Raw genomic sequence first — 10,411 nt, 5'->3', positions numbered from 1 at the left:
CCCCCCCCCTAATGATGAAAAAGGCCAAAAACAATAAAGTTGAACTGCACCAATCAGCAAAACCATCCTGAAACCATCCATTGCGCAATGAGCTGTAGTCCTTAGTACTATAACTGCGCATTGCTTGTGGCTTTTGCCCATTGTTAGAGCCGCACCTTTCCATCCAAACATACGGCTTCTTCGAGCCCCTCCACCTGCCACTTCGTCTAAAAATATTAATTACTCCTCCCACCTACAGAGGATACGTGTAATCCATTTCCCAGACCCAGTTCACCATGTAAGCAACGACGCGCCTGATTGAGCCATTTCTATAAATATAGAACAATTTATTTTTCACTAAAAACTTTTTTTTTCCTAATAAATTTGAACAAAATTTATAAGATAGCATGGCCGATCTCGCAAAGCAGGTCTAGACGGTTAGTTGTAAAGATAGAGTGATGATTGCCTACAGCTATAGGCCAACAATGTGACAGCTCCCAGCACCTTCCCAGCCCTATCCGTTCACATTCTCGCCCCGTCCGTAAGACAAATAGAATCAAGTGAATCATATAATTCTGTCTCTGCTATCGCTGCCCAGCTATTGCTGCTGCTGCTGCTGCTGCTGCTATCGTCACAACCTATTGTTTTGTTAGGTACATGGCGGCCCAGGAGACGGCCGGGCCGTTCCACTGGCACTACGACGACCTCGACGACAAGAACTTCGCGGTCCACGGCCGCAACTTGGCGCTCCTCCTCACCACCTTTTTCGCCCTCCTCTCCTTCACCACCCTCTGCCTCCTTTTCCGCTGGGCCTGCAACCGCCGCCACCGCACCGCCGCGTCGCTGTCCGACTCCGCAATGCACCAGCGGGTCGGGCTCGACCCGGAGGCGATAAAGAAAATACCCGTGAAGCCGCACCGGGCGACGGCGACCGAAGAGGAGGCGCAGTGCCCGATATGCTTGAGCGGGTTGGACGAAGGGGAGAAGGTGAAGGTGCTGCCGAGCTGCGGCCATTGCTTCCACCCGGAGTGCGTCGACGCGTGGCTCCGGACGCAGTCGATTTGCCCGCTCTGCAGGGCTTCCCTTGTCGCAGGCTCAGCAGTTGTGCCAGAAACCGTTGTTTAGAGAAAAAAGAGAGGGAGAGAGGTTGAGTTCCAACCATGTGTGTGTTGTGCTGTGAGGTGGCTTTGGTTTGGTATGTGGAGCATTCACTCGCCGAAGAGAAACGCATGATCATAGATCTGTTTCGTTGCATTAGATATGGGATCATGTCATCATGGTACTATGATAAATTTAATGTTGATTTTCTTGCCATGCACTTGTGATCTTCTTCTTCTTTTTTTTGAGCCCAAGTTTTTAAGATTTTTTGGTAAATGAGCCATGTCCAAACCCCACTTGAGGTTTACACTGCTTCAATCTAAAAGAGTCTTTAATCTGAAAACAACTTAGGATACTGAACTTTATCTAGCGCAGTTTGCAAATGACTGAATAGTTGGTACATACTTAAAACTTTAAATTCGAGACTTAACTGTTTCATATTTCTAGCCAGATCATTTTATAGAAAAAGTGAACAAACGAAACGAGTAGTTTATTATCATTTTCTCTTCACAAAAAGAAAAAAAAAGAAGATTCATTTGACATTAAAGGCTGTCTAACACTGGTGAATGAAAATAGTTGTAAGGATTGGAACGAATTTTCTTATTTTCAATAAAACCATAAAAATTATATATAGTATATAGTGCTATTTCTATTTCTTGCCGAAAAAGAATAGAATATTGATTTTCATCGCGCTTTTCTGCCGCATATAATGAGTACCAAAGAGAGGCCCGGGAGTTTTTAATCTTGGTGGCTGCAGGCCCTGCTAGCTGACCAACATACAATGTGCCTTGCAAACAAAGATATTCCACTATCTCCCAAGTCTTAGATGCTTTCATGGATGCATATCTCCAACAGCAAATGTTTGAGGAATAAATATATTTGCCCAGCTAATATGCACCAAAGAAAAAAAAGGTAAAAGCAGCTTTTGTTGATGGTTGGAGTTAACTACTGTTAAAAAAATCTTCTAAAGCAAAATATTCCTTACCATGAACCTAAAGTAGCTTATCCACAAGTACACTGTAGTGTTGATGCAAATAAAAATGCCAATTGCACTAGACATGAGTCACTGAGAATTTAATGATTGACATCTGAGATTTAAAATTTAAAAATTTTTACTATTTTATATTTTTAAGTAAATTTATTTCTTATAAAAAAAATAAAGCAATTCCATTGCTATCTTTCACTTTAAAAAAATGACGCAAATAAAGCATTAATAAACAACACTGCAAAGAAAGGTGCTCATTGCGGACAACCTCCGAAAACCGGGTTGGAACGGCGAAGAACGCTGTGTTCTCTGTCTCGACAAGAGTGAGACTGTGGACCATCTATTCATGGGATGTGATTTTTTTAGAGCCCTACTAGTGAGAAAGCTAGCTCTTCGTATCTGTAATACTACCAATTCGCTTTGGGATGGGAGTCGGCATAAAGGTGGAGTGCTGGGAAGAAGAGAATTAGTGACAATTGCCACAACGTGATGGGTCGTTTGGTTGGAATGGAATAGAAGAATTTTTCAGAATTCTAAATGAACTGCGGATGTTTTAGTGACTGAGATGCGCTCGCTTAGGAATACCTAAAATCTTTTTTGCTGGTTTTTTTTTTTTAAAAAAAAGAGGCCAAGTTGCTTTAGATTGTAGCCAAAGTTTATCCTTCAAATAAATGAAGCGATATCATACTATCTATTCTCCCAAAAAAAAGAAAAAAAAAAAAACTGCAAAAATGAGTTCACTGACACTTATCGTGTGCAAGAGAGAACATCTTAAAAATTAGAGGAGAGAGAGAGAGAGAGAGAGAGAGAGAGAGGGAGAGCAGAAACTTTAATACTGTGACAAATGAAAAACACATTAACAAACAACAACATCAAGTTTGATTATGAAGTGTTGGCCACAAAAATGAAATTAAAACACAAACTGGGAATTAATATAATTTCCCTCCCAGTCGCAAAAAAAATAGCCAAATTGGTATAGGCAACCGCGAAAAGAAGGAGACCAACTTATTTTAAATGGTTCTTCTCAATAAAGTTGCCTAATTTTCTGAAAATTTTCTGAAACTTAGCAATTAGCAAAATGAATATGCAACCGATACTTCCTCCCAAGTGAAATATTACATCTGTGAATAAATAAGTTTACAGCATACAAAATACGCAAAATATGCGAAAAATAATAAAACTATCTTGTTATCTTCATCAGAAAAAGGAAAAGTTTTTTTTTTCTCCCTCAAAACAGAGAATTTGAATAATAATAATGTTGATGAAAAGGGAAAGCTAAAACGAAGGCACGTATATCCTGTTGCTGCTGCCACTGTTACACGTGGCAATGAGCTAATGGCTCTGATGCAGTACAGTTAATGTCACTTAAGTGGGCCCAATGAATATTAGGCCCATGGGCCTCATTCGGAACTCGTTTGATATAACTGGGCCTAAAGCTTAAACTGGGGTATTGTTCTACATGGCATCATGGGCTTGATTGGGCTAATACCCAGCCCATTATAGTGGGCCTCATCTGGCCCATTAAGTAGCATTGAAATATATGGCTATCTCAAGCTTAGGTGCAAGAACACATCTCGCACTCTCGGCCCAGCAGGGGAATGAAGGTAAAAAATACCAGGAGATGGACCGGAAGGGCCGGGCGAAGAATCGGAGGCGAAGGTGAGGGCGTGTGACTCCTCAATAATCCCACATTAGATATGAATGGAATTATTATTAGGTACATAAGAATACTCTACCATAATAATAATAATAGGGCTTAAGTATTTTAGGCCGGTGATTTTGATCCAACGAATTATTATTGCTAACAGGTCGGATCGTTACAGGTCAATAGATTAAGAGCACTATATTATTGCTAGCAAGTTGGATCATTCCAGAGTAGCTAATTAAAGGCACTACTCTAGTGTTGACATGAAAATATGTATTGCGGGTCGGGTCTTTAGAGAGCGAGGGTCGGGAGGGTCGGGAGTAGTACTATGGTACTACTCAAGTGTTGTGATCATAACATGTATTGCTAGTGTTTTAATAGTAATATGATGGTGTACCTATTAAACGCTCTTAAAAGAAAAACAAAAAAAAAAAGTTCTAGTGAGAGTGGTTTTATAGCTTGCCATATTTGTTGCTGCTCTGTTCTTACTCTGCTCAATTGTTAAGTGCTTGTATTAATCTGTAAATCGGTTCGTTATTATTCTAGAGGACAATCCCAATTAGAGGTCATGGTGTTTAATTGAACTTGCATGCGTGCATTTTGAAAATTTGATTACGCTCACAGACCCGTTTATTTCAAATCTTTGTGAAATATTTATATACATTAACCTAAGATTGAGAGCACGAGCATCAAATTTAAACTTACGTTGGTCGCGCGGCATTTGGCATCTATTTTACACTTTGCAATTCGAATAGGAAATAGTTTGGGACTATACTTTGTAATTGTTGGAATGAACACTAGTATGAATTATAGAGCCACATTTAGGAAAAAAGAAAAAAAAAAATCCTATCATTGCATCATCATCAAAGTTCTCCTTGTGGGATCTCACAATGGGGGGCACATGGCCTTTGAATCGCATTGATAAAAGCTATGTCTCAACTACCCTAAGTGCACTTACTCATTTATTAAAATTCTTTTTTTTAATCATTTCTATCTTCTCCTCTTCTTTAATTGCTCCACCAAAAACGTACAAAAAAGTTCACTAGCTTAGGCATGTTGCAGCTCATTGTGGTGCCAACTCATTCCCTAACAAGTCAACTCCTGCCCACATTCCATTACTCAAATTCCCAAAAATTAAGGCATAAGAGGTGGAATTAAAAAAAAAAAAAAATCTAATTTATTGAATTTTTTGGGGTGAAATTATAACCTATGCGCAAAACGAGAGAAAAAGAAAGAAAGAAAAGATAGAAATAATGAATTTACGATCGGACAGGTTTGGACATGATTCGTGTGTAGATGATCAGGTTCCAAGTGTCTGGTAAGCCCGGAAGGCACCAGTGGATGCAGTCGGCGTAGCTAATTGGGTCGGCTTTCTGCTCCGGCGACAACATCTTACCCTGTCGGATAGTGTAGACCGACGTATGGGCATCCTTGCGGTACTCCGACATGTGCGTGACGTCGATGTAGGTGATCGGCACCCGCCACGAAGATCGTGCTGCGTTTACTGCGACATCGAACATCTGCCAGTCGGTCCCGAGATAGAGGGGCCCCTGGAAATTGAGCAGCGGGAGCGTCTCTTTGGCGCACCGGATCCCGTCGGGATTGCCCCAAGCTTCAGGACTGTTTTCAAGCAGAGAAAATTAGTTACTTAGGAAATTGCAATGTATTATTAAGCTGATTTTGTGCAATAATAAAAATATAACGATAAGAGATGTAGAAAGACGTGATCAAAACTATGGCACAATTAAAGAGTTATTAAGAATTTACATGTGAATAACAATCTTTAATTGTTTATTATAGAAAACCGATTATGAACTATGTAGACGTAAAACAAGTCGATACAACGTGTTATAATAACATTTTGCCAACGCTTTTGTAAAATTAAATTATTTTGTACCACACGAAATGGGTAATAGCAACTACTCTATTAGATTGTTTAAATTTTAAATTTTCATTATTTTTTGTGTCTCAATTATTTCTCTCTTAAGCAAGCTATTTGCATATACCAACCATCTACTATTTTACACTTATTGAAGAGCACACATTTTATGCTTAAGTAATTAATGACTCAATGCCTGTGTGGGACAATAACAATTTGATTGTTTCAAATCCACAAGTAATTGCATCAACATGTGAGTCTCTGCGCATTTAATTAAGCGAAGTTTCATTATTAATATATGATAATAATACACTTACAAGTAGAGTTGCTCAACAATACGCAAACTTATTTTTAACTTGGAAAGCAACATGTATCTCCACTTCATTGCCCAGTATATCACTATCACTTTTATGTGGTGGCATTAAAACAGGTAATGGAAAAAGTGGAGCAACTTTATGTATAATTCTTTGTGGACTTCTCTATAAGTGACTATAACATATCTTTCCATATCATTTAGAACCTTTTCATTTATGTGTTCATCTATTCATCCAAGATTCTACTTTTGCAGATACTTAATTAGTACTTTTAGTACACTAAATTATATGTCATGATCTAAATTACCTAAAATTAGGGATTAGTTACACCCTATCCATGTGGATCCATGAGAGGCAAACATGGAACCATGAGGAAGTGGTAGTAAGTTTCTGCTGCCCTATCTTAGAATAATTCTTATCATGTGATTTTTGGATCTAAACTCATTAAAGTATTATAATCAAAACACTATTATATATACATATATATATGTAACACTGTAGTCTCAGCATTTATTGCACAAATACATTAAGCATACTAAAGTGCACTAGAAATTAAGAGCCATCTAAAGAATTGGTAACTTGGAATTTTATAATAATAGTCAAGCGCGCACGTCGTCACACAAGATTTTACTAATAATAGTTTACGGTAATAAAACAACCGCGTAACTAGCTAGATGACCAATTTTTTTTTGTCTGAGCCTTTCAAAATTGTCGGGTTCGTAGAAATTTCTCGAAAGTGAACTTAGTTCGCACGGGGTAGATGGAATATTAGAGATTTAGAATAGAGAAAATAAAAGATGTTAGGTGTAGTTGAGGAATCTTAGAATTTGTACCTTATTTTGCTCTTTGTACGATAGATATATATATATATATATATATATATATATATATATATATATATATTGTACTTAATCATAAATAAATAGAAAATATAGAGAAGTTATTATTTCAAACTTTCAAATTTTACAATGGTGTCGGTTATATGATTAATCCTTAGAAGAAACTATAACAATCCCTAACTACTCATTCGAAATGGAGATTAACTTAAAGAAGTAGAGGATTACGATGAGTTTTATAGTCAATAACTATGGCTTAATGACTCGCACCTTGATTTAGACAAGCACAAGGAGTTCCCCTAGTTTTCTACAATTATTTCTAATTGTGACAATTACATGTGGCTTTTTTATTGGCTTGGTCTACGAGAATGGGCCCATGCAAATAATTTCCTGATGAGCTTTGGCTTGTTGCAAAAGGTAACCAAACATCCTAATTAACAGTCTCTGTCACAATTAGTTCATATCCAAGCTCAATTTATGTCATGTATTGTCATGTACTCCAAGTAAATTGAAATGATACAGTGATTAGCAAAGCGATCTTGATATCGACAAATAAATGTATTAAATTTGATTATTATTTACTGTTTGTATTTAATTGGATTGAACGAATCCAATCCGTTACTTGTAAGCATGGTTTTGTTAGCATCACTTTTCTTTTTTAAAGTAAGAAGATGATCATTGGTGCTCACCTTATGTGAAGAGGGGAAATGCTCATGAAGAACACCGAAGTCCGCTTCGGATCGATGTTTTCGTCCACCCAATTCGCCCATGTCCGTAGAACTCTCGCGTATGCCTCGACCCTCTCGACCTCGTCATGGTCGGACCAATCCTGCGCCATCGGTCTCCTGCAAAATTTAAACCGATCAATTAGATCCAAAATTCATAAAAAGAATAGCACAGAAAAAATAAAAAAACTCAATTACAGAAGTAATGTTTAAGTAGAGCTACTTGAAAACACAAACAACTTCAAGTATTGTTGAGCTTATTTTAGCTTTTTACGGATTGTTTATGAAAAATGATTGCGGAAACTAAGCCGAAAAGAAAAGCACTTATTAGTGAAGCAGCAGAATCAATTGTGAAATATTTGGCACGCACAGGACTTTCATCTTGAGGGTGTTCATCCACCAAATGTAGGTATTGAACACCAAGTAGTCCACCTCCTTCCAATTCGCGGCGTGCGCCGCGATCGACTCCGGCTTGATGATCCGGTGCTGTATGCTGTGTATCTTCGGATCGTCGGAGTTCGACTCTACGAGAAACGGTGCCCAGTAGAACTCCACCGTCGCATTGTACTCCTACTCGTCCCCCCCCCAAAAAAAAAAACTCTCGGAATAAGCACGAATTGGATCAATTTAATCATTCGCAACATATCCAATGTACTTAACATGTTTATGTACCTCGGCGTGGAAAACCGTGCGCTGGCCCTCCCAGGTGACGGTTTTCCGCCCCGGCGACAGCGCCGATTGGACCAGGCACACCATGGACTCCCACTGGTTCCGGTTCAGCGAGTCGCCCACGAACATGAGCCGCTTCCCCCGCAGTCGCTCCAGGAACAGCTTCGCGTCAAACCTTTCATAAATTCGACCCCAAATTCAAAGAGCAGAATTCTTCAGTACGCAGATCAATCTTTTGAATAATATGATATCAGAATCCGTTCTGTATATTAAGGTTACTTTTGAATCATTTTCTATCAGAACGGACGTATACTTACTTTGGCAAGGAGCAGTCTCTCGGCTGCCACTTCCATTTCTGGTAGGTGTCGTCGGGCCGGCCGTTCCGCATGCACGTGACCTGCGCCGTCAGGAACTGGCACTCGTCCTCGCGGTAGATCGGGTAGCTCACGTTGTCGTAGACCCAATCCCCCACCGAGAGGTCGCACGTCTCCGGCACGTGCACCGCTGCCGCCGCTGTGTGCTCTTCACGATCCTTCGCCACGGGAGTATCCATCTTCGCCGTCTCCAAAACCGTCCCGTTGGCCCATGTTGTGGCGGCACCGGTCCCGGCCCGATTCTCGACCATGACCGGGTCAACCACTTGTATTTTAGGAGCCTTCTTCTTCTTTCGCTTCTTATTAGGTTTCTTGTTTCTGCCCGACTGGCTGGCCTTGTACCGGTCAGCCAGGGTCTGTCTGGGCTCAGAATTGAGCCCGGGACGGTTCGATAGATCGAGGGGGATGACGGCAACGTCGGATTTGGACCGGAAGAGGGAGAACTCGGCGAGGGACTTGATGTCCTCGCTGTACATGACGACGACGAAGGCGGCGAAGCAGAAGACGACGAAGAAGAACGGGAGCTTGCCGCGCGGCTTCGGGATGTACCCCTCCGGGTGGCGGAGGGAGAAGGGGACTGACGGCCCGAGCGCCGATTTCCGTCGGAGCGGCTGCATGGGGCCCGAAAGAATATTCCGACCGATGGAGCGCGGACCGAAAAGGGAGGAGGAGGAGGAGGAGGAGGAGGTGTTGGTGGGAGAAGTACTACTATTGCATTCGTTTATTAGAGAAGGGGTATGAGGAGAAGTTGATTCTTGCGTTGTAGAGGGGGCGTTGAACGTTGAATGATCAAAATGTAGGCTTTTGCATTTTTCTTATACTCAAAAAAAAATGAAAAAGAAAAAAAAGTGTAACGTAAATTTGGTGGAGGGGTTGAGGGGGACAGAGAAAGGGAGGTATCAAATCATATGCGAGGGTCAATGAGTGGTAGGAACGCTTCTTCTGTTTACTCCACATTTTCTTGGTAAAAGTATATATTTGTGCTAGACTTTCTCAGCTGTACGTATATTATGGCACATGAGTTTATAATTAGTTTTTCATTGATATATATACTACTTAATTTCTAATTTTTCTAGTTGTATTATATTATAAAATTATTTTCAAATTTAATAATATTTCTAATATTTTAATTGACTGGTATTATGATAATAAGAAAGTTAAATAAAAAGGTGAAGTTTAGAGCTTTATATGTGAGAGTGTTTCCATACAATTTTACTAGTTTTTTCATGTACTATTTTGTGTTTTGGCAAATCATATCAAAAGTCTAAGAAAAAAGAATACCAATTAACTATCCTATTCAGTAATGATAAAATAAACTTTATATCTATTCAATAGTTTTAAAATCAGAGTCTGATAGTTGGTATCCGAGATCTCAAGTTCGAATACTAATTGATTCACATTTTCAGCTATGAAATAAACGAAAAGAATAGCATGCTATCTATCTCTTAAAAAAAAAAAAATCTAAAATGGATCTCAATTCCGTCTAAACCAATTTTTGTCCAAGAAAGAAGAAGACAAAGCACTTAAAAACTCGAATCAATGACCCAAATTTTGATTCCATCAATCACTCAAAAGAAGCAATTAAGAGTTGTTAAATACAATCAAGGCAAAATGACACATGGAGTTTTAATAATTGGAATCTATTATAGAAGCTACTATGGCATTGTACTCCAACGATCTTTATTCAGATAAAGTACAAGTTTAATAACTTTTAATGAAGTGTCTCTTTCTCCTTTTCAACACATTAATAAACACTGAGGCCAATCACTCAGGTAGAAGATAGGTATCAGGAGGACAGTTCGAAGCGAAAGATTTTAACATGCACATGAAATTAATTGTGAAAATTAGCTGCAATATTAGTAATTATTAAACTTCTTATTTGTTTCATTCCAAATGTTCGACTTATA

At 39.3% G+C, this 10,411-nt stretch overlaps 2 protein-coding genes across 4 annotated transcripts; one reads left to right on the top strand and one right to left on the bottom strand.

The window, feature by feature from the left end:
* LOC109727829 (RING-H2 finger protein ATL66) lies at window positions 144-1,297 on the top strand. 3 transcript variants are annotated; one of them, XM_020258023.1, is made up of 2 exons: window positions 144-277; window positions 633-1,297. In XM_020258023.1, coding segments are annotated over exons 1-2 (474 nt in total). In that variant the 5' UTR covers window positions 144-275; the 3' UTR covers window positions 1,105-1,297. The 3 variants fall into 3 exon arrangements, with proteins under 3 accessions (XP_020113612.1, XP_020113614.1, XP_020113613.1); XM_020258025.1 differs by lacking the exon at window positions 144-277 and adding an exon at window positions 284-516; XM_020258024.1 differs by lacking the exon at window positions 144-277 and adding an exon at window positions 284-520.
* LOC109728232 (protein trichome birefringence-like 28) lies at window positions 4,862-9,313 on the bottom strand. Its single transcript, XM_020258597.1, has 5 exons — window positions 8,448-9,313; window positions 8,134-8,305; window positions 7,832-8,031; window positions 7,426-7,581; window positions 4,862-5,327 (listed from the first exon to the last, which is right to left on the bottom strand). The coding sequence occupies exons 1-5, from the start codon at window positions 9,119-9,121 to the stop codon at window positions 4,967-4,969; spliced, it is 1,563 nt and encodes a 520-aa protein (XP_020114186.1). The 5' UTR covers window positions 9,122-9,313; the 3' UTR covers window positions 4,862-4,966.

This window comes from Ananas comosus, linkage group 23 (genome assembly GCF_001540865.1).
Source record: "Ananas comosus cultivar F153 linkage group 23, ASM154086v1, whole genome shotgun sequence".
NCBI classification, from domain to species: domain Eukaryota; kingdom Viridiplantae; phylum Streptophyta; class Magnoliopsida; order Poales; family Bromeliaceae; genus Ananas; species Ananas comosus.
The sequence above is the reverse complement of the archived record's forward strand: the minus strand, read 5'-3'. Positions and strand labels throughout refer to the sequence as shown.